The 23,609-nt window shown below is 38.4% G+C and overlaps 1 protein-coding gene across 1 annotated transcript in view; it reads left to right on the top strand.

Annotated features, from left to right (window-relative positions):
• The window catches only part of LOC126765292 (transcription initiation factor IIB), a 77,734-nt gene that overhangs the window by 51,703 nt on the left and 2,422 nt on the right, over positions 1–23,609 (top strand). The window contains exons 3-4 of the mRNA XM_050483008.1: positions 8,760–8,994; positions 9,061–9,182. Coding sequence (XP_050338965.1) covers positions 8,760–8,994; positions 9,061–9,182 — 357 coding nt within the window. The remainder of the gene's footprint in view (positions 1–8,759; positions 8,995–9,060; positions 9,183–23,609) is intronic.

Below are 23,609 nucleotides of genomic sequence, written 5' to 3'. Positions count from 1 at the left end.
TTTCTTTCCCCTGCGACACTGCACTCCTCGTCGTACCAGCTGTTCTTTTGCTCTTTCCTAAATCCAATGGTTTCGGTTGCAGCTGTACGTAAGCAGTTTGAAATGCCGTCCCACAGTTCCCTTATACCGAGTTGTTGACGAGTGCTCTCAAAGAGCAGGAGTGCAGCTTCTCGACGTCGAACCTTCCTTGTGTTTGTTGACGTGCCTTTTTTGCTGCACAGAGGCGGGTGCGAATCTTGTTTGCAACAAGATAGTGGTCCGTGTCGATGTTAGGACCTTGGAGCGTACGTACGTCTAGAACACTGGAGACGTGTCTTCCGTCTATCACAACATGATCGATCTGTTTGTTGGCTTTTCGATCCGGAGACTGCCAGGTAGCTTGATGTATCTTCTTGTGCTGGAATCTAGTACCACAGATAACCATATTTCGGGCACCGGCGAAGTCAATCAGCGTCAACCCATTTGGGGATGTTTCGTCGTGGAGGCTGAATTTACCGACCGTAGTGCCAAATATACCTTCTTTGCCCACCCTGGCGTTAAAGTCGCCAAGCACGATTTTGACATCGTGGCGGTGGCAGCTCTTATAAGGGCGTGGGCGGAGACCAGCGATATGTTGAAGAACTATCAAATCCACGGTCAAACTATATATCAACTTAGATAGATTACAGACTGGACTTCGACATTTCCGTTGACGATGTCAAAATTACGACGACAAACCACTTTAAAATTTTAGATGTCCCATTCGACAGTTTTCACCCTGAACACAACCGCCAACACGTCGACGAGATAGAGCAATAAACTCACCAAATTTACGCCCACCAGTGCTACCGTGCCATTCACAATGGTGCTATTAACACCTTTTTTGACTTCCCAGTGAAAAGCGCACTTGGCTTCCAAACACTACCTACTGCAGAGCAAGAACTTGATTCCTGGCCTGCCGTTAATTGGCTGTTAACATATTGCAGACCCATGCAGGGTCTCTTTAAAACAGCAACTGTCGGGGTATGTCGACGTAAGGGGGCCGAGTCCGTTCAAAGAAAAATATTTCGTTTAGTAAATTTCGGATTTAATATATGATTGGTATATACAAATATATGAGTGTGTGTGTGTTTCCATTATTGTTGTGATTTCAAATATATTGATCCGTTTTGTGTGTTGGGTTTATTCCTTCGCCGTGAGGTATTGCTGATTAATTTTGTGTGGATTCTTGTGTTGTATCCGCATTATTTGATGTTGTAACTTGAGATAATGTTCACCTCTTAATGTATTTCAATATGTACTTTGTATAATAATGTTTCACTTATATAAAGTTGTGTTTCAGCTTCTTTAGAAAAACGCGGGAAAGAGTATATTTTGTTTCTCCTCTTTCGCCGTTAAAAGTTAAAGTTGGGGCGATTGATATTCCTCTGCATTACGCCTTTATTATTTTATGTAATTTGGGGGAGTAATGCAGGGGAGAATTTGTACCGAATTGGCTTGACCACGGCAGTAGGACCACTTTTCCTTCTGTTATAAACTACAGACGTTTGGACAAAAACAAACAATAAAAACATTCTCGCCAATTAACTTCGAATGAAATTAGTTCAATTGCTTTAACTTCAATGTAAACCGTTATAAAGGTATAGACATAAAATTATAAAACTTTATTCACATGTTCCTTGGCACCCTTAGAAGGTCACAAAGGCCGCTATACGAAAAAGGCCCGCACCCAGAAACAAGGGTTTTGGTCTTTTGCCTACATACTGGAGTTTCCGGCTCTATGTTTCAACAGTATATGGTATAATGCCAATAAAACCATGAATTGATTTCTGGGTAGATTTATAATACTTTTTAATATTAAGTTTGTAATAAGATGGAGTCATGTGTGGAAGTTCAAGCAAGTGAGGAAAGTTCTCTGATCGCCATTCACTTGGGAGTGGCCAGAAACGATTCTTTTACACATGGCTCAAGCAGCTCACGACTTCCGGTCTTTGACCAAGTATCCTCTGGGTAGCCTAAGAACATCCCTTCGAAGGCGAGCTAAAGTGAGAAGGCGAAACATCCCCTACATAGGGTTGTGCGCTAGGTTTGGGACCCGCCACGTAAAAAACTCTACCAATGAAAAACTACCAACAGCCTCGGAAGAGAAACCCCATTTTTGATGACGACCATGGCAAACGAAATAAGGACTACGATATTAGGGCATGCACCTGGAATGTCCGGTCCCTTAATTGGGAAGGTGCCGCTGCCCAGCTGGTTGATGTCCTCGTGAAAATAAAGGCTGACATAACCGCCGTCCAAGAAATGCGATGGACGAGACAAGGACAGAGACGAGTAGGTCCTTGTGGCATTTACTACAGTGGCCATATAAAGGAGCGCAAGTTTGGTGTTGGATTCGTGGTGGGAGAGAGACTCCGTCGCCGAGTATTATCATTCATTCCGGTGAATGAACGTCTAGCCGCAATCCGCATCAAAGCGAGGTTCTTCAACATATCGCTGATTTGCGCCCACGCCCCGACGGAGAAGGACGATGTGACCAAAGATGCCTTCTATGAGCGCTTGGAGCGGTCGGTAAATTCAGCCTCCACGACAAAACATTCCCAAATGGGTTGAGGCTGATCGACTTCGCCGGGACTCGAAATATGGTTATCTGTGGTACAAGATTCCAGCAAAAGAAAATACATCAAGCTACCTGGCTGTCTCCGGATCGAAAAGCCAACAACCAGATCGATCATGTTGTGATAGACGGAAGACACGTCTCCAGTGTTCTAGCCGTGCGTATACTCCGAGGTCCTAATATCGACACGGACCACTATCTTGGAAGGTTCGACGTCGAGAAGCTGCAATCGCAACAGATAGCTGAACGATTTGCTACTCGGCTTGCACTACTGCTCTCTGAGAGCACTCGTCAACAACTCGGTATAAGGGAACTGTGGGACGGCATTTCAAACTCCTTACGTACAGCTGCTTCCGAAACCATTGGTCTTCGGAAAATGCAAAAGAACAGCAGGTACGACGAGGTGTGCCGTGTCGCAGGGGAAAGAAAACAGGCTGCCTACCTCGCAACGTTACGATCGACCACAACACGTGCGGGATGGGATAGATACCGAGAGTTGAAGAGGGAAGCGAGACGCATTTGCAGACAGAAAAAGAAAGAGCGAAATGCGTGAGTACGAAGAGTTTGATAATCTGGCCGACAGGGGTGATGCTCGAATATTCTACCAAAAAATGCGGCGGCTTACACAAGGATTCAAGACCGCAGCATACTCTTGTAGAACCCGCAATGCTTATCTAGTCACCGATGCCCAGAGCATACTTAAATTATAGAGGGAACACTTCTCCAGCCTGCTGAATGGCAGTGAAAATAAAACCCCAGGAGAAGGCGAACTCGATTCCCCATTCGATGACGATGGAGCAGACTTTCCATTGCCCGACCATGAAGAAGTTCGAATAGCAATTACCTGGCTGAAGAACAACAAAGCGGCGAGGGCCGATGGATTGCCGGCAGAGCTATTCAAACACGGCTGGGAAGAACTGATAAGGAGCATGCATCAGCTTTTTTGTAAAATATGGTCCGACTAAAGCATGCCCAACCATTGGACTTTAAGTGTGCTCTGCCCAATCCACAGAAAGGGAAACCCGACAATCTGCACCAACTACCGTGGGATAAGCCTCCTCAACATCGCGTATACGGTTCTATCGATCGTATTGTGTGAAATATTAAAGCCCACCGTCAACAAACTGATTGGACCTTATCAGTGTGGCTTTAGACCTGGCGAATCAACAACCGACCAGATATTCACCATACGCCAAATCTTGGCGTCCTTCATGCCGCGATGTGTGAATTTGGTATCCCCGCAAAACTAATACAGCTGTGTAAACTGTCGATGAGCAACACCAAAAGCTCCGTCAAGATCGGGAGGACCTCTCCGAGCCGTTCGATACCAAACGAGGTTTCAGACAAGGCGACTCCCTATTGTGCGACTTCTTCAATCTGCTGCTGGAGAAAATAATTCGAGCTGCAGAACTTAATCGAGCAGGTACAATCTTTTTTAAGAGTGTACAGCTGCTGGCGTATGCCTATCATATAGATATCAATCGAAAAATTTCTGACATCATAAGAAATTAACTGATCGACTTCAAATTAAAACTGAGTATTGTTGAATACATTTACTATACAATGACCTACGATCTGTTTGGTTGACTTAAAATTGTCAATTTGGCAATAAAAAACGACCAATTTTTACCTAAAAAAATTTAATTTTTTTTTCAAAATTACGCCATTTTGTTAATTTTTGATATTTTTCAAAGATCGTGGGTACGCTGTACGTTTTAATTAAAACTTACTTTTTTCATGGGCAAAATTGCAGTTCGTATTAATTGGTAATACCACGCTCATTAAGAAAAATTAGTTTGCTGAAAAGTCAACTTTGAACACCTTGTAGGCCTCAATTCATAAAATGCACCAAATTTTGTGAAGTTAAATATATATTTTATAAAATATTTGCCTTCGATAAGTGCGACTGCAATCGAGTGAATGTAAGAAGTTTCTCATAGTCTGAACTTTTGTAATATCAGCTGCTCCCAACTCTTTGGTTATAGCCATAGCGGACGATGCTTTCATATTTTTTTTGAGTATTTCGCTATCATATTTGACTCGGACTGCTTCATTTAAAATGCGCGCGCAATTCGAATCGATATCATTTTTGTTTAACTCGATATGTGAATTAGTGTGTGATTAATAGCTGTTTGTTGACGACGTTAAATGTTTGTCAGGGATTTTTTCCATAATCAAGAACTTTGCTTAAAATTTAGTGTTTCCAATGAAATCACGACTACGAAATCATTTAAAATGGTGAAAAACACTCTTTTAGAGAGTTTACTTGAACACGAACATAAGTATAAATTAAAAAAAATAATTAAATTATAAAATTTTGGGTATGAAGCTTCTCTATGCAAGAATCGTACCAAAAGGCCTGAAAGCCAGTCATATTCTTGCGTTGTGCCTGAATTTTTGGCCAAGAACCAAACGAGAGTTATCGCTTAGTCACCACATTCGCCAATTTGGCTCCCTGTAACTTTTTCTGTTTTTGAAACTTGCTTTGCTTGCTTGCATTAATGGCTCAAAAAGATGCTATGTCGAAGGTGATAATGACACGTGAACATGTTTTTCATTGTAAAAGCGAATATGCTTTAATAATGCTGTCATTAGTGCAAAAAAATTTTGTTCAAATATTTACAAATAATAACCAATATGAATTAATAACTATTATATACATATATGGTTAATGATAGGTAGGTAGGTAGGAGTGCAGCCCTATCGCGCTCAATTAGCACTTGATGTGCCATTTTGATACACTATTCGTAGAACCTCCTGTATCTGCTATTACGTTTCACCTTCTCTCTCAAACCATTTTGAGCTTTTGATGAAACTACTTATGTCCGATATGCTTTTGGTGGAAATCCATTCAAGGTTTGGTGCTTGGTGGATACCGAGTGTTTTGTGTCTGATCTGTGCTAGAGCTGGGCATTCGCAGAGAAAGTGGAAGATTGTTTCCTTGTTCCCTGCTACTTCGCAGCCACGGCAGATGTCGTTGTATGGCATACCCATCTTGGACGCATGGTCCCCAAATGGCCAGTGCCCTGTTGTGGTAGCTGTTATTCTGTAAATACTTTTTTTTGACCTATTTAATAAGTCGTTGGTTCTTTTCCTGTCACATGTTGGTCATAATTGTTTATTTGTGACGCATTTTGTAATGTTTTTCCACGTGTTGTTTGCAATTTGTTGAAATTGTCTACTGATCTCTCCTTTGATCGATCCTAGTGGGCTTGGTATTAGCTCCGCCTCGGATTCATTGAGGAAAGCTCCTGCCTTTGCCAACTCGTCTGCTTTTTCGTTACCGAAAATGTTCCTGTGGCCGGGAACCCAGATCAAGTTTAGTTGGAGCTTGTCTTTTATTGAGCTAAGTGCTCTCTTGCAGTTGTGAACTATACTGGAATTTGTCATGGGTGAAGACAATGCCAGGAGGGCCGCCTGGCTATCCGTAAATATAGTTGCTTTATGTATATTCCCGTGGTTTTCTAATAGAACTTCGCAGGCTTTTTCTATGCCTAGTATTTCTGCTTGGAAGATGCTAGCCGAGTTCGGTAGACGTATAGAGAGAGATATGCCTAGATCAGCGGAGAATACCCCCGTGCCTACTCCGCAGTCAATTTTGGACCCGTCGGTATAGACTGCGGTCTTATCTTCCTCTACTATTGAACCTCTTCTCCATTCTCGTCTAGATGGTATCCTCGCCTGGAAGTGTCTATTGAAATCCAGCTTTGGGAGAATGTAGTCTGATTTATTAATGGTGAGCATATTGCATGGCAACACTGCTTTGTCAAATAAATTGTTGGCATTTTACTGCATTTATGAACGCGCAAAAGATTGGTACCTTGCATCACTAACATTAACATATTCGACAACAAAGTTTTTTTAAATGAATGTGCAGGAATATTGCTGTATTCTTTTGAAAACAGCCTCGGAATTGGCTGATAATAGAGATTCAAGCAGCAGTGTTATCAAAAATATAATAAATAAAAGAAAACGCCGTCGTTTTGCATTATTAGCTAGCGAAAATTCACGGAGCAGAATTCCAAAAACCAAAAATTTTTGTAAGGTTATCGAAAGCATGGAAGACGATGTATTTTATTCTCATTTTCGAATGAAGAAAAGTACATTTCAGGTATTTATTATAAAATACGTAGAGTATTGAGTAAGTTGATAAAACTAATACCCCAAGTGTAATAACGTTGCAGATTGCGATTAAGCTCTGGTGGAATTCAAGTGAAACTGGACATATAGCAATAACGTTGAACAAAGCTTTACAAATAACAATTTGGAAGCTAAGCAATAATTGCTCTTTTAGAGATGTCAGCGATCGGTTTGGTGTGGCAGCTGGCGTCGCATATAAGGTGTTTCTGAAAATAATTAAAATGATTTGCCGCTTGAAGGGATATGTAATCAAATTTCCCAAAACTGCATTTATCGGCTGTCCAGGTGCATGCCACGACGCATCAGTTTAGCAAAGGAGTTATAATTAGCAAGGAGATTAAAATCTGTTCTAATTACCATTTGTTGGGCGATGGAGGGTATCCATTAGAATTGTTCCTTATGGTGCCCTATCGTGATAACGGGTTCTTAACACCAATGCAGTCAAAATACAATGCGATTCTGTCTTCAACTCACGTTGTTGTGGAACAGGCATTTGATGTCTTAAAAAAAATTTAGAATTCTCAAATACATTGAAGCTCAACGTCCATATATGCCAAAATTAATTACAATGGCATGCATGATTGTTCATAACATAATAATTGAAAATGAAGGCTACTTAATCGATGAAATAGATGAAGGAAAAGCACATACTGAGCCCCAAATAGTCGAAGATACGACTACATCGGGACAAAGGGAGGCAAAAGCAAAAAGGGATGCACTGGCCACGCTATTGTCTGCCTAATTGAAAACAGTTTGGACTTTAAAGTGTTAGTTGTTTTTTAAACTTTAAAAAATCCAGTAAAGAAAAAATAAAAATAAAATAACAGTCAGTTAATTTTGCACTTATAGGAAAAAAATAAACAAAAAACAATCATTTTGCACTTAAAATTTAATAATGAAAAATTCATTCAAGGTTAAACGTAAAACATACTTGAATTCTAAGATTTGTCGAGTATTTTCTGGAACAGTGTACGAATTTCTTTCAATTCGACCAATTTTTCTTTTTCCACTGTTCCAGCAATTTCTTCATAATTTTGGCATCTTCTTCCGATTCCTTGTTTAAAAACTCTAACACATTGATTTTTCTTGTTAGTTTATTTCTTGGAGTGCTAGTACTAGGTAATGTTGCATCTAAGTCCAGCACCGTAGGGCTATCGGGTGGATCATTACTTAAATATTGCATTAAGGACTCAAGGGAAGATTCCAGCATGGCATCAGGTACAAGGACACTACTGCGGCTGCCGAAAACTTCATCCAATGTTTGGAAAAATTCCCAATTTGTTGCGCCTTCCCCAGATGTGTTGTTGCGTTTTTTTTATTCGTTTGTAGGTGCTCATTATATTAACAAAACATCTGGTACTTTCGTCCTTGGAGAATGGGAATGTGTTATCTATTTCCTTCACATCCCGCATTATTTGCTCCCAAAGTGTGTTCCTCTTTTTTTTTTTTTGCAACGAAATCTGGCTCATACTTCAATCTTATTTCTATAAGTAATTTCTTCCTCTCATGGTTCCACTTTTTTTCACTATGCATATGCAGAAAATATTAAAAAATCATAAGCACAACTACAATCTTTAAAGTAAACCACTTTTACTTACCATAAATCCGCCTTTTTCACCACAAATTTATATTTTGTTTTTTGTTTACTTTTTCCCGCCAAGAAAAGCCACTAAAGCATCACAAATGAAAGCAATGCACAAGTTTGGCATATGTTGCGCATAAAAAAGCATTGCCATGCAATAATGAACACGCGGCATTGCCAAGGTTGTGTCTGATGCGATTATGAACACTAGGCATTGCAGTGTTGCATTGCAAACTGCGTTTATGAAGTCAGCCTCGCACATGCTGCTCTTTGTATTCCTTTCAATTTTCTAATGTTGAATTTTTTTTTTAGCGCTGGCCACCATACCAGAGCTCCATATGTAAGTATAGTTAATGTATGGTTAATGGTAGAAATACAGATTTGGGTCAAAAAATTCTTAGAATTTTAATACTTTTCATAAGCTATATATTTTGTTTATAGGTACATGATGGTAAAAATCTCAAAGGACGGTCTAATGATGCTAAGGCATCTGCATGTTTATATATTGCCTGCCGACAAGAGGGAGTTCCTCGTACTTTCAAAGAAATCTGTGCTGTTAGCAAAATAAGCAAAAAGGAAATTGGTCGTTGCTTCAAGTTGACTCTAAAAGCACTTGAAACAAGTGTAGATTTAATTACTACAGCGGATTTCATGTCCAGATTTTGTGCCAATCTTGGTAATGTTTTATTAAATAATTATTGTATTTGTAAATATAGTTTCGGTTTGTTGTTGTTTATTTTAGACCTTCCAAATATGGTACAGCGAGCTGCGACATATATAGCGAAAAAAGCTGTCGAAATGGACATTGTTCCAGGAAGATCGCCAATTTCAGTTGCCGCCGCAGCTATATATATGGCTTCTCAGGTTTGTATAAACATTAGGTAGAAATTTATGTGTAATATATAATCCTATGACAAAGTTGTATAAAAACTAGACAGTTGCTATATCTGCATTTTTGTAATACGTATGTCTATTGTTTTAAGTACAGATACCATGCGGAAATCTTACCAAACTTTGCACAACTTTTCCTTGCCACCCAAGGAAGGTTGGTATTGTATATTAGCGCAATCTACTTGTGGCCACGCTCACCAAAAGACATTAAACAAAACATATAAGTGCTATAACTAAGCTCCGAATTAAGATATAATATTGTAATTTGATACAGGCGATTACAATAGTGAGTGGCACGTGTGGGCTGAAAATCTTTAAGAAGTGAGCATGACCCTGCCCCTAATAGGTTCAATATACATATATCACAAGCTATTATAGCTATTTCAACCAAAGTTCACAAGATCGTGATCGGATAAAATCGGGCGTAAGCCTGCCCTAGTCCCCATATACATATGTGGGGTTTACAAATATCCGGTTAACTTTACTTATCATACATCGATTATTATAACAGGTGTTCCAAGTAAAGCTAATATTTTCAAAAGTCTTTTAAGACAGATCATGCGTGAGACGTGTCAAATTGTCTTATTATTATTGTTCAGTATTGTTTGGCATTTCATCAAAAAAAGACTTACGCATGAACAACGCTTACAAACCGTTCATTGTTATTACAAAAATTCACGTTCTGTAAAGAATGTGTTTCGCGAGCTTCGCTCAACTTATAGTCAACATAATCGGCTTACTAAGCGTACTATTCGCAGCATCATTAGTCATCTTGAGACCCAGCTACCACGTAGCAACTCTGACTGACTCTGACTCTGAAGACGCTCGACCTTCCCAGTCGAAATGCTCGAAGATGGGACTCAACGGATGGACCATCTGAGACGTAGATGCGGTCAACTTTTGAAAGAGATAATCTTCAAAAAATAAATGCCAGAGAATGCTATTTCGAATGTTAATAAATATTCCCAATTAAATTTGAAGTTTCTGTATTTTTTCTTTAAAAAAAACCTTTATGTGAGGTACCTTATTGGAATTCAAAGAGCATCTTTAATCTTTAAGTAATACCAAAAATAAATCGGTTCAAATACCGAATGTAAGATTTTTAAACTTGCGTATGAAGACGGTGGTTTAACTTCTAAGTTAGAACTTTTGTAAAGTCTAGTGCTCTTAAAACTTGAATAGTTCAAATCCGTGCAGGATTATCTGAACGAAGTGCTCATGAGGTCAATCAAATTGTAAATGCAGATCTGAACGTAGATGACGAATTGGTTGCATCGTTATTGCTTTCTTGGTTGCCTAATGAGTATCAAGCACTCGTTATGACTGAGGAGAAGTTTAGGCATAAAATTGCCATGTGTTTGTGAACCAATTCTATAAATAATGGGCGACCAGAAGTTGACTAAAGCAGACCATCCACAGGCAAATTTGCACATTTGTCCGCCAAACAGTTTCAACATGGCTTGCGAACATCATTTTTAGAAAATTTACAGCAAGTAAACATGTCGGTGGATTCTTTTTGGAGCACATCAGAACCAAGATAGAAACGTTTATATCTTTCGTAAACAAAACGTCGTACACGAAATGTGGGCACGAACACTACCATCAACGACGGAAATTTCGTTGAAACGAACACGATCGTGGAACGAATTCGTCTGTGGATGATCTGATTAAGTGACATTGTGAGATCCTTCGTTGTGTACGTACAGATAACACCACATATCAAGTAAAGAAACAATCTCGATCGACAATAAAATAAAAGTACGACGGAACTTTAAACCTCGAAATGTCTTCTACTTCTACTTCGTTAGATATGCAGACAACATCGACGCTGTCGTAACTGCACGTAATACCGTAATAGTCAGATGCAAGTTATGCTGCGATTACAGATATGGTTGAATTTACGCGGCACAGCCGCGGAAAACCCCGAGCTATTACTGAAAAAATCGTGCTTACTAAGAAATACCTCCCACTGGAATACCCAAGGAATACAAGCGAATATCCTAAAATACCTCGGTATAAGAATGGAAAACAAACTGACATACTGCGCTCAAATTCAGTACGCTGCTAAATAGTAAGCAAATATCACTATGTCGCTATAAATACTTCTGGCAAACACCGAAAGTCCGCTCGCAAGCAGAAAGAAGTTGCTAATGTGCACAACTTTGCTATTATATGGCAGCAAAATATAAGGCGAAAAGTACTCGCTAAGGTGCAGAAGACAACAGCCCTGAGAGTCACCTCGGCGTATCGCATCGTATTCGAATCCGCAGTGCTAATAATAAGCGGCGTTATCCCAATAGATCTCCCGCAAAGGAGAGAGGGGAACTTTGGTTATTAAATAGGCATTCACGTGTCCACAAGGCAATAGCCAAGAAAGCAAACGTTTGAACTCTGGCACAATCAGTGGAGAAGGGAGTGCAAAAAAAACAATGGGCCGCCGAATTGATCAAAGATATAGAGGTGTGGCATAGTAGAATAGTAGAAAAGACTGGCTACTACCTAACACAGATACTCTCCGGTCAATGGTATTTCCGGAGTAATATATGGGAAAAGAACGTTAAATTTCTGATATAGTTAATAAAAATAAGTCCAGCGTATATGAAGTTATACAAAGACATAGAGATGATGATTGAAATAAAAAAAGAAGGAAATGTGAGTAGTTTAAAAGAACTTAAGCTTGAGAGATCAAATCTTTCTGTATGCGCTGAAACTGTTAGGAGAGCTCTTCAGAAAAACGTCTTAAATGGAAGAATGGGCTCGAAGAAAGCCCTGTATTAGTTCGAAAAATTAAAAGGACATCAGATGTTTGTCTGTTGTCGGTCCGTCTGTCCGTACAAGTGATAACTAAAAGGACAGATTTGTCGCATAACATTATTTTCATATTCTTATATTACAGGTTTAAATTCGCTTTCAATAGCAGCTTCAGCAGTCATCCAATATCTTATGTTGTACACCCAATTCGTAAAATCTGAAATAACTTTAAATCCGATGATTTTTTTTACTTATAATACAACCATCTTCGTATGTTTTTTTTTTTAATTCGGAGGGGGAATCTTCGAATGATACATATGCAATTGTGCCCGTGGTGACAATGCAAAAGAATCGAAGTTCATTGATATCCCAACTTGATTTTGATTTATTGATTTATTTAAAAAAAAACACCCGTTACCATACAGCCATCTGGTAGCTTCTATTGCCTTGTTAGCTATGTCTGCATCAGTGGTTGATGCAGAATCCATATTGGTTGTCGAACAGACCTTTATTCTCTTCCTATTCTAAATACAGCTCTAATCGTGCACAGATTATTCGCTCTAGTATCTTGCCAATCGTATCTAGCATACAGAGCGGTCGATATGAGGTGGGCTCTCCGGCTGGTTTTTTTCAGTCTCTGCTTTTTCCAGGTTTTCGGGAAAACACTCCGTAAACACTTCAGCAAATGGTTCTTGAGGGCTATTTCTAAAGCCTTGTTTGGAAGACCATCCACGACTGGGGTGCTTTGGCATCACCAAATCTTTCTGCCGTTTCTATTACCCCCACATCAGTGACTATTGTGTCTTCCGTTTCAGTAGGTTCTTGCGCTCGAGCTGTTCGATTATATAGGGAATGTGCGGGAAATAGAGTTTCCACAACGGGTTTAAATAGCGTGGGCACGTCGGTGTTTGTCCTTTGCCACCTTTGTAGGTAATCTGGCTTTCTATGGGCGCGATTTTTCTTCCTACTCATAGAAGCGTTGCATGCTTTACCAACGTGCCTCACTAGAATCTCCGTCTGTCGATCTATGTCTTCCTCAAAAGCTAAATTACCATCTAACAAGAGTTTGAAGAAGATGGTTTCTATTTTCCATCCTTATCTTTGTACCTTTATAGTGAGCATACTCCTTCTCATGTGCATTGAGTGTTTGATTTCGAACATACACCGTGACGAGAATGCCTTTCGATTCACTACAGCCGGTTCTACGCACCGGAATTGAACCGGATTTTATCGGCCAAGGGTTTTCTGGCGACTCACCCCGTTTGGATCGGTGAGTATTAATTTAAGTTTGTCGTCATTAGAGCAATTCTCTTGACTCGTGCTGGCATTGAGTCCATCCTGGGCCCAGAGAAATTTTTCTGCTGCGTTTGCGCCAAAAGGCTCCATCCCAACTCTACCTTGGCCAGGTGTAATACATGCAATGAATGGAGCCATCTTAAGACCTCTTCAGGCCTTACAGACACATAGGGATTGTACCACGAGTTGCGTGGCCATATGTTGCCAACGCAATACTGTAATACTAGCCGGCTGTGCAATCTATACATAGTTCGCGCACTGAGCCGCCACTCACCCTGAGTGGCCAACAGAGGACCTCCACGGTCCCCAGGAGCTCAAACAGGCAACATAGCTCCCAATCTGACACCGTGTAATATCGTCTAATCGATGAAGACATTGACCACAGGCATTTTGCCCTAGAATGTCAGGGTATATCTATCCGGTCAGGCGATGTTGAGCTCAAAATATTTAATATATAAGTTAAAAAACGTTTCGTTATTTTTACTAAAAAAAATGTTTTCTGGGAGCTATGCTCCTTTATTGAATTCCACTTAAGAACTAAAATTAACAATTAATTATACTTAACTCTAGACCTATGTTTGCCGCTGCAACGGGTACGGAGTTTGCTGACGCTGCGCTTCCCACAGGTTGGCACTTCGCTGACGCAGCGCTTCCCACAGGTTGCCACTACACGTGTCGCACTCTCAGCGATTTAGTGGTGTCATATTATATTACTTTGTATCATATGATATTAGTGCATCATATGATACTTTTTGAATGTATGGGGTGCTAACTAGTCCCCCCTTGAAACGTCCTCGTTTGAACCTTTAGGTGTATTAAAAATTTGGTTGAGTCCTTCTATTGCGGTTTGTGACAGTTTATTGGGTTCCTCTTCTTTTTGTTTCATCAGAAGATTCTTCCTGGAAATTAAGGCGATGATTATTAAAATTACGATTAGAGTGATGCTGGTTCCGAATTTAACTCTGTTTGCTGCTTCTAACAGACTTACTTCCTTTGTATTGTTGAAGTTAAGCTGTTTCAGCATTTCCAGCGAGAGGAATTCTTCTATCTTGAGTGGTGCGGATGACGGCTGTAGGATGGCTGGTAGTGGTTTACTTGCTGTTCTTTCTTCGCTATAGAACTTTTTTCCGTTGATAGCAATGGTTACGTTGGTATACAAAATGAGGAAAGTCCCGTTTAGAAATGTAGATTCGTTGTTTATTAAAATTTCTCCGTTGTATTTATTTAAAAGTAAAATTCCAGGTCCCATTTCCTCTATAGTTGGGATATGCTGGTTGTTGACCTCCGTGCAGTTTGGCAAACGACTTTTTAAAAGATTAATTATACAAGTATCATTACTTAAATCTACTACATTATTACTTAAGCATATTTGTAGGGAATTGTATTTCTTACAATATTTTTCTATTCCATAAATTCCCTTTTTGCAGTTTAAAATTGTATTAAAATTTATCTTATTGATCCTCCCGTTATTTTTTACTGCCCTAATATCTAATGTTTTACAATTTTGGCTATCTACGGTTGGGAGGCTAACAATATAAATTATAATTTTGCCATTAGTTGCAATTTTTATTTCGGAAAATTCGAGTGCTTTGTCTAAATTTACATATGGAATATTGTCATTGTCTATTACTTCTTTCACAATATTTATTTCTTCATTTGATAAAATAAAAGAGTTTATTATGTTGGCTTTTGCCCAATGTATTGCGTATGCAATATTTAAAATTTCTTCTTTAATTATTTCTAATTTATATTTTAGCTGTAAAAATGCTTCAATTTCTAAACTTTTTTCATTTTGCATGGTTTTAATTATATTATTTGTAATATTGGTTATCTCGCTAATTTTGCCAATTGTAAGTTTGTTAATTAATACCTGATTATTGTTATTTTGTAAGACATTATTTATTTTATTTGAAATTATTTCGTAGTCTTCATGGTCAGGACTTCCTGCGATCCATTTCCATGCGCTACCCAGGAAATTTAACGATCTTTTTATTTTTTGTTCTACTTTGAGATTGTTAAGTTGGCCTCTTATCTGTGTTATCAAGTGGGATATGAAGGGATAATTAGGGTTTTTGCGGATAGTTTCAGTTTTGATAGTCGCTTCTATGTGGTCAAGTGTGTCCGTATATTTTTCTATGTCAATTTCATGTATTATCCTAAATGTTCCGGTTTGAAGTCTAGCCGTATTCTACCTTGGTGAATTATTTGTCCTTTTTCTGTTAACACGGTACTATTTCTATCTTCCTTAACTATTTCCTTACTGTAGGGTTTACTTAACTTAGTTCCTAATCTTCTATTTTTATTAACGAATATTATTTGTCCTGGTAGATATGATTTTATTTCCTTCTTATTCTTATTATGGTATTCGATATCCTTTCTTTGTTTCTCGGCTAATTTTTCTAAATTGCTTTGTCTAGTTCTTTCTATGTCCTCGGGGGTAAATGTAACATTTCTATGAAAAAATAGGTCTACTGGTCTTTTAAATGTTGTGGAATGAACTGAATGATTATACTCAGATACTGCTCTTTCTAAAAGTTCTTCAAAATTTCTGTGTCCACCGTTTTCTTTTATGCAACGCATTATTTCGATTAATGTAGAGTGGAACCTTTCCACTTGTCCGTTAGCTTGGCTTTTGTATGGAGGAGTAGTGTAAACTTCTATTCCTAATTCGTCTTTCATCATAAATTTTAAAGAAGCTGAGTTTAAAGATGGCTCATTGTCGATAACTATTAATTTTGGTACTCCGAAGAAAAATATAATATCTCTTAAAGGTTTTCTGACGTCTTCTATTGCTCTGCTATTTAGGCTTTTTGTTATTGCGTATTTTGTAAATTTATCTAAAGCTGTCATGACTATTTTTCCCTCTGTTAAAAATATATCGATATGGACTGTGTGTCCTGGATATGTTGGTAATGGAGTTTCTGCAATTTTCGGTTGATTGGGATGTCTCTCGTACTTATTTTCTTTACAAACGGTGCAGTTGGCTATTATTCGTTTTATTTTATTTAGCATACCTGGAAAATATTTTGTTTCGAGGATTTGTGTTTTATTTTCAGTGGCATTCCTACGTGCTCTTAAATGTTCTTTTAATATGACGTTCTCTTGTTCTTTTTCGTTATTAATATCTTCAACTAATTTTTGGGTATATCGGCTTTTAACGTTACTAAAATGATTAGGATAGATATTTTGCATCATACCCATTATCCTTTCTTCTGTATGAATTCCATTTATAACAGATGGGTTAAGGTATCGTTTCATGTAAGAAATCAATAGCTGTTCGTTGTACTCTGGTTCTGTAATTATATGTCTATGAACTGTTGGAAAAATTATTTTAAATTGATATGAAGATATTTCATCGATCTTAAAAAAAATTTGGTTTCTGAAAAAATTAATTGGAACTTCTGTACAAGGGATTAAATTGTGACTTGAGCTTTCATCGCTATGAATCGTAGGTGTGAGTGAATTTATTTGAATTGGTATCCTTGAAAGGGCGTCTGCAACTACATTTGTTTTACCAGGTTTGTAAGTTAGTTCATAGTTATATTCTTCTAAAATGGCTTTCCATCGCTTCATTTTACTATTAGTATTCTTATGGCTTAAGGCATAGGTAAGAGGTTGATGATCGGTGATAATTTTAACTTTTTTTGAACCGTAGAGGTAATTTCTAAGTGAATTAAGTGACCATATTATACCAAGCATTTCTTTCTCATTGGTAGCATAATGCTCTTCGGCTTTACTTAAAGTTCTCGATATGAAAGTAATTGGTCTACCGTCTTGCGATAGCACGGCACCTAATGCGAAATCTGAGGCGTCGGTCGTTAGTTCAAAATCTTTATCGAAATTTGGGTGCGCTAAAACTATATCCTTGGATACTAAAGTATTTTTTATTTTATTAAATGCTTCTAAGGCCTCGTTGTCTAATTCTACTTCTATTTTCTTCGAGTTCCGTTTGGAGACATGACCGGCTTCTCCTCTTAATAGTGCTGTTAATGGTTTAGCTACTTTTGCGTAATCCTGGATAAATCGTCGGTAATAACCTGACATACCTAGGAAGGATCTTAATTCTTTGAGAGTTTGTGGAACTGGAAATTTAGCTACCGCTTCTACTTTTTCGGGGTTTGTTTTTATCCCATTTGAACTGATCACGTATCCTAAAAATTCTATTTCCTCTTTAGCGAATGTGCATTTGTCTAACTGGATTTTCATATTTGCCTTTTCTAATGTTTGGAATACTAACTCTATATTTTTAAAATGCTCTTCTTCATTTTTTCCAAATATAATTACATCGTCAATGTAAACGTAGCATCTTACTCCTATATGTTGTCGTAGGATGTCGTCTAGTGCTCTTTGGAATGTGGCCGGAGCATTTTTTAGACCGAAGGGTAAGCGGAGGAATTCATATTTTCCGTTGTTTACGGAAAATGCGGTTTTTTCAATGTCTGACTCGCGAAGTGGAATCTGATGGAACCCACTTTTTAAGTCAATAACAGTAAATAGTTTATTGTTTCCCAGATTTGCAAGGACTTCATTAATTTCTGGTATGGGATATTTATCGGGGATCGTAACCGAATTAAGTTTACGATAATCAACGACCATTCTATACTTTTTTTCACCAGAGGCATCTGACTTTTTGTTAACTATCCATATTGGGGAGTTGTATGGAGATTTCGATCTCCTTATTATTCCATTATCTAGGAGTTCTTCGATTTGGCGTTCGATTTCGTATTTTAATGCCATCGGATACGGGTATGGCTTGGAGTAGACGGGGGTTTCGGTTGCTGTCCGGATTTCACCTTTTACGAGAATGGTGTAGGTGAGTTTTTCATCAGGATCAGAAAAAAGGTTTGGGCATTTATCAATAATATTATTAACTTTATTTTGTTGTTGTAAAGAGAGGTGTGGAATATTGATTGCCACATTATTCACTTCGTGTGATATTCTTTGCTTTAACCTTATATTTATACTTTGACAAATCGTCATTAAATTTTTGTCGGTATGAATAATTGCTTTTAATTCTTTAAGTGTATCGTTGCCTACTATGCCGTGAAACGACCTTAAAGTTGGCAATATGAAAAATTTTATTTTCCCTACTGTTGGTCCAAAAATGTCGACAAAGGTGTGGTGGGTAATTTCGATTGTCCCGGCAACTGATTTTACTGTAAAGGGCTTTTCGTTCAGAATTGGATTCCTAATTCTAGTGGATTGAATGTAATTCTTATTGGATCCGGTATCAATAAGAAAATCTATTGTGTCTCCGCGCCTTGTTCTAAATTCGTAATAAGGCAGCGAAGACGGCGCTAATCTAAAAAATTAATAGTATCAGGCTCATTTTTACCTGCATTATCATAATTGCTATAGGAATTGTCATCATATATCCCGTTCGGGTCTAATTCGTCTGCGTTAGTAAAAAAATTTCTTTGTATTTTGCTTGGAGGGTGAGTCAGTTGTGCAGAAATAGGACGTTTCGGTGGTCGATTGTTCTGGAATATATTGGGCCTATTTTGATAATTAATTTGTCTTGACCGTATGGACTGGTCTACTTCCATTGGGGTCGGTGGTTTAGGTGGTAGGTTCGGTCTGTTATTAAAGGAGGTATTTTCTCTAGTAATATGGGGGTTGTTCGGGTAATTGCTGAACCTCGGCATGAATCCTTGGTTATTTTGCATATAGTGGGGAAAATGTTGGGGATATCGGTTTGTTTGGCGACCGAATGCCTGTTGGTCAAAATTTCGTCTGGGGGAATGGGAATACGTTAATTCGGGGTAAAAAGCTCTGTTGTTATTGAAATTATTAAAGTTGTTATTGAAATTATTAAAATTGTTATTTCGGGGAGGTCGTGGTGGTGGTTGGATATTGGGTTTGTGTGTGTTGTTCGCATGATTTATTCTATATGTCATATTGTCAAGTTTTTGACATAAATGTAGAGCTTGGGGCAAGGTCGTCGGTTCTCTCATGCTGAGAAGACGAGGTAAGTCACCATTAAGTCCTCTAATAAATGTGTCAAGGGCTTTATCCCTATATGAGTTTGTCATAGTCCGTATGGATTCTTCACTTAGCTCGAGACATGAAATTTTGTCTAATATAAGTGAAAGGTGTTGGTAAACTTTTTGGTAGAAGGTTGCTATGTCGTCGTAGCGTTGAACCAGAGTGGTCATCTGGTATTCGAGGGTACCTATGTCCCTTTTATCCGAATAATGCATCATAAGGCATTTTCGAATTTGACTCCAATCGAGTGGAGTATTGTATGATTCTAATGCGGTGTCGGCATCGCCAATTATTTTGTGCCTTATCGTATGGAGTATCGCAAAGTATTTAGGAGTATTCTTGACTCCCTCATAAGCTTTAAAAATTCTGTCTACGCTCTTCCTCCAGGAGTTAAATTCACCTGGTCGTCCTGAAAATTCCCTAAGGCATTTCACCATGTCCGGAATTTTATCTAGTTCGTTTATGTTATTCGCGTTCAGAGTCACACTGTGGTCGGGCTCGGTAAAGTCAGTAATATTCTGAGTACTCATTCGTTCGAGTACTTCTCGAACTATTGTCGTTATGTAAGTTGGGATAGGGGTGGGAGGGTTTAAAGGATGATTGGAAGGATTTGTAGGATGTGTGGTTTGCCCATAGTCTATCCTCATTTGATTTAATTGTTCAATTAGCTCTTCAGCTGTATCCGGCATTATGATAATCTTTTCTTTTACGTTAATTAGTTTAAAAAAAAAAAAAATTCTTTGTAATAGTACTTTATTTGACAATATTAGAATCTTGCAAAGCTTACGTTAATTTAAGGTTTTATTTTTCCTTTTTTGTGTCGGATAATTAATTTCTTTCAATTCAAGTTTCGTATTCTTTATAATAATAAAATTCTTTATAATTTCTTTTTTTCTTTTTGTGTCGAATAATTATTTTCTTTCAATTCAAATTCCGTATTCTATATAATAATAATATTCTTTATAATTTCTTTTTTTCTTTTTTGTGTCGAATAATTATTTTCTTTCAATTCAGATTCCGTATTCTTTATGATATTCTTTATAATAGTCTTAAAATATAATATTTTATAAATCTTACATTAGGTGTTTCCAGCTTTCCATAGGATGTTGTGATTCGCTCCGGGGTTGTCCCTTTTCTTTAACAGTACTGAGGTCCCTCGGCGTTTAAAAATCCCACGTTGTGCGTTGTAGCCGCTCGTTAGCACAGTATTTATTGTATTTTCCGTTGTTACACACTTTTTTTTTAACTCACGGAGCCTTACTTTTTTATTTTCAGGCTTTTCTTTTTTATTCACAATCACTACCGTTTGCCACTCGCGAAGCCTTACTTTTTGTTTTCAGGCTGTTACTATTTACGCGCGGTGGTCCCTGCTCGGGCGCCAGTTAAAAAACGTTTCGTTATTTTTACTAAAAAAAATGTTTTCTGGGAGCTATGCTCCTTTATTGAATTCCACTTAAGAACTAAAATTAACAATTAATTATACTTAACTCTAGACCTATGTTTGCCGCTGCAACGGGTACGGAGTTTGCTGACGCTGCGCTTCCCACAGGTTGGCACTTCGCTGACGCAGCGCTTCCCACAGGTTGCCACTACACGTGTCGCACTCTCAGCGATTTAGTGGTGTCATATTATATTACATTGTATCATATGATATTAGTGCATCATATGATACTTTTTGAATGTATGGGGTGCTAACTTATATGTACATACATCCCCCCAGTTACATTTTGCCTTACAGAATATCACCCGAATATAAATGCGCAACTTCGTAGTGAAAATCCTCTGGTACTAGGCGACTTTAACGCGCACCACGATCTTTGGCATTTCTGCCTGTCAAACGTATGACGAACGTCGATTCCGAAAGGTGATCGCAGCAGCTACCGCTCGCTTCATCCCGGCTAGAATAATTGAAGAACTCCGCCCTAATTTCCCAGCCGAAGCAGCCGTTTTAGCTAATGAGCGCGACACCTTACGCCATGCCGATCTCGGGGATCCCCGAGTAAGGGATCTCAATTTGGAGATTCGGCGGTTGATAAACGAACATAAACGGACAAAACGGATAGAGCTCCTGAAGTCCTGTAACCTCTCCACCGGTGTGAGTAAGCTTTGGTCAACTGTCAAGGCTTTGTCTAACCCGAAAAGCATGATGACCGAATTAAAATTCAATTAATGGCCATGCCTCTTCGGACCCGAAGAAGTGCGCGAACAACAAACCAAGCGATGAGTTACCCGTCGGCTGCGCAAAATGCCAAAAGACTGCGCGCCACTTACTTTCAATGATGAGAAGGTTCAGAATGTCATCCAAATCCATTGGCCTTGATGGAATCAACATGCTTATGCTATAGCATCTATGCTCGAGGGGTGAGCTACCTCACCAAGGTCTTCAACCTGTCGCTGGCCACTCTTCAAATACTCGATGTGTGGAAAGTCGGAAGAGCGGTCCCACTACTGAAACCTGGGAAACCCGCCAACAACGGGGAGTCCTATCGCCCGATAATTCTCCTCTCCCCAGTATTAAAGGCACTTGCGGCCTTGCTACTCTCGAGAAGAAAAATCTAAACTGAGAATAATTAAACAAGGGGTTCCACAGGGTGGTGTGCTCTCCCCGCTCCTGTTTCACTTCTTCATCTCGAAACTCCAACAACGAGAAAGCCTTTAGTAGAGCATCACCGCGCCTATTTGTGCAGATGCTATCCCATGCACTGAAATCGCCTGCTACAACGGTGCTCGTAGTAGGCAAAATTTATCTGACCAGAATTTTCTTAAAATCAATCGGCGATATGCTTGTCGATATGTAGCAGCTATGGAAGTTGATCCGACAGATTTTCGCTCCAGTGTAAAAAAATTGCTCTAGTAGCGGTTTGTCCAGAAACATTTTTCCACATGCCCATATGGTAGCTTAGTTCGTGTTGTAAAATATCAATGCCGCGTCGCTTATATTTTCATATTATACGTTGAGTATAGTTACATCGACCCCTTTCTAGTAAACGGTCTGCTTAAGAAGCTCCTGTGCAGCCTCACAGTGGTTCAGGTTGAGTCGCATGTCTCTCATTTGGGTTACAAAGTATGATTTTCTGTTCTCTCTTTATGAGTTACTCATTTACTTGTAGACGTATATCTTCGACAATGTCCTCTTTAGTTTTGATTTCGTCAACGTCACGTATTTCTACCGTGACCTATTGATTTAGAGCTTTTGTCTGCGCATTTTCCCCTCAACACTTTACCTATTTCGGTCTTGAAGACCCCCGTGTCCTTCATCTTGGCCCCCTTCAGCTCTAACAGAAGTTGATCGTCTTTCTCATTTTTGTCATATTTTCCCTAGGATCAATCATTAAGCACCCATCACTTAGACAATTTAGAACCTTTGACGGTTACCGCAACACATTATAACCATATTTTATCAGTTGTAGACGCATTCTCAAAATTTGTCTGGTTATATCCAACAAAAGATAATGGTGCATCAGCAGTGATTGATAGGTTACGTAAACAAGCTGCTATTTTTGGAAATCCAAAGAGAATCATGACGGACAGATAAAGCTGCTTTTAAAGAATATTGTAGAGAGCAGGAAATACGGTTGTGCCGAGGGGAAACGGACAGCTAAAGCGCATCCACCGAACAGTAATTCAAATGTTAACGAAACTTTCTTTGAAAAAAGATCAATAGTATAAAAACGTCGATAATGTACAAACAAGTTGAATCAGTTATCCAAATCGTAGCTCAAAGGTGTCCCCAATTAAGCTGTAAACAGGGCTTAACATGCGTGTAAAAAATCAGTCGACACGCGGATGAGCACTGATCAGGTTCAAATGAACTCGCAAACTTAATATAAAATTTTTTGAAATAAACATACAATTAATAAAATCTTAACCCAATAAAATAATTACGTTTTGTCATAATAAAAAAAAATAAAATTCATTCAATTGATGTAATTTAAAACGATTAAATAAAAAAAATCAAATCGATTCAGAAAAATCCTAATAAAAAACATATTTTTGCTTTAAGTCTACGAAAAAAATCAGTCATTTGTTTACTTTCTTATATTAATTGATATAATATTCAATTGTCCTTTTAATATCTCGCTGAATTTGCTGAGCGTTCTTCATATCAATCATGAATTAGAAAGTGATTTTCGAATTCAATTGCTTTCTTTAAAACCTTATTAGACTCGGGAACCAGCTCCGCTGCATGCATCCACTATTGCTTCGTTTTCGTTGTTATTATTGTTTCCATCTAAACCTTGAAAAATTTCGTCATCGTTCAAAACACAATCTTCAAAGAACACGTTGATATCTTGAATATGGAAATCAAACTTTCTGCTCCAATGGTGCTGGCAATAACCGCGCACGCAGACAAGTTCTCATCTTTAT

This window comes from Bactrocera neohumeralis, unplaced genomic scaffold (assembly GCF_024586455.1).
Source record: "Bactrocera neohumeralis isolate Rockhampton unplaced genomic scaffold, APGP_CSIRO_Bneo_wtdbg2-racon-allhic-juicebox.fasta_v2 cluster10, whole genome shotgun sequence".
In the NCBI taxonomy this organism is placed as follows: Eukaryota; Metazoa; Arthropoda; class Insecta; order Diptera; family Tephritidae; genus Bactrocera; species Bactrocera neohumeralis.
This window is presented reverse-complemented; position numbering and strand designations above follow the sequence as displayed.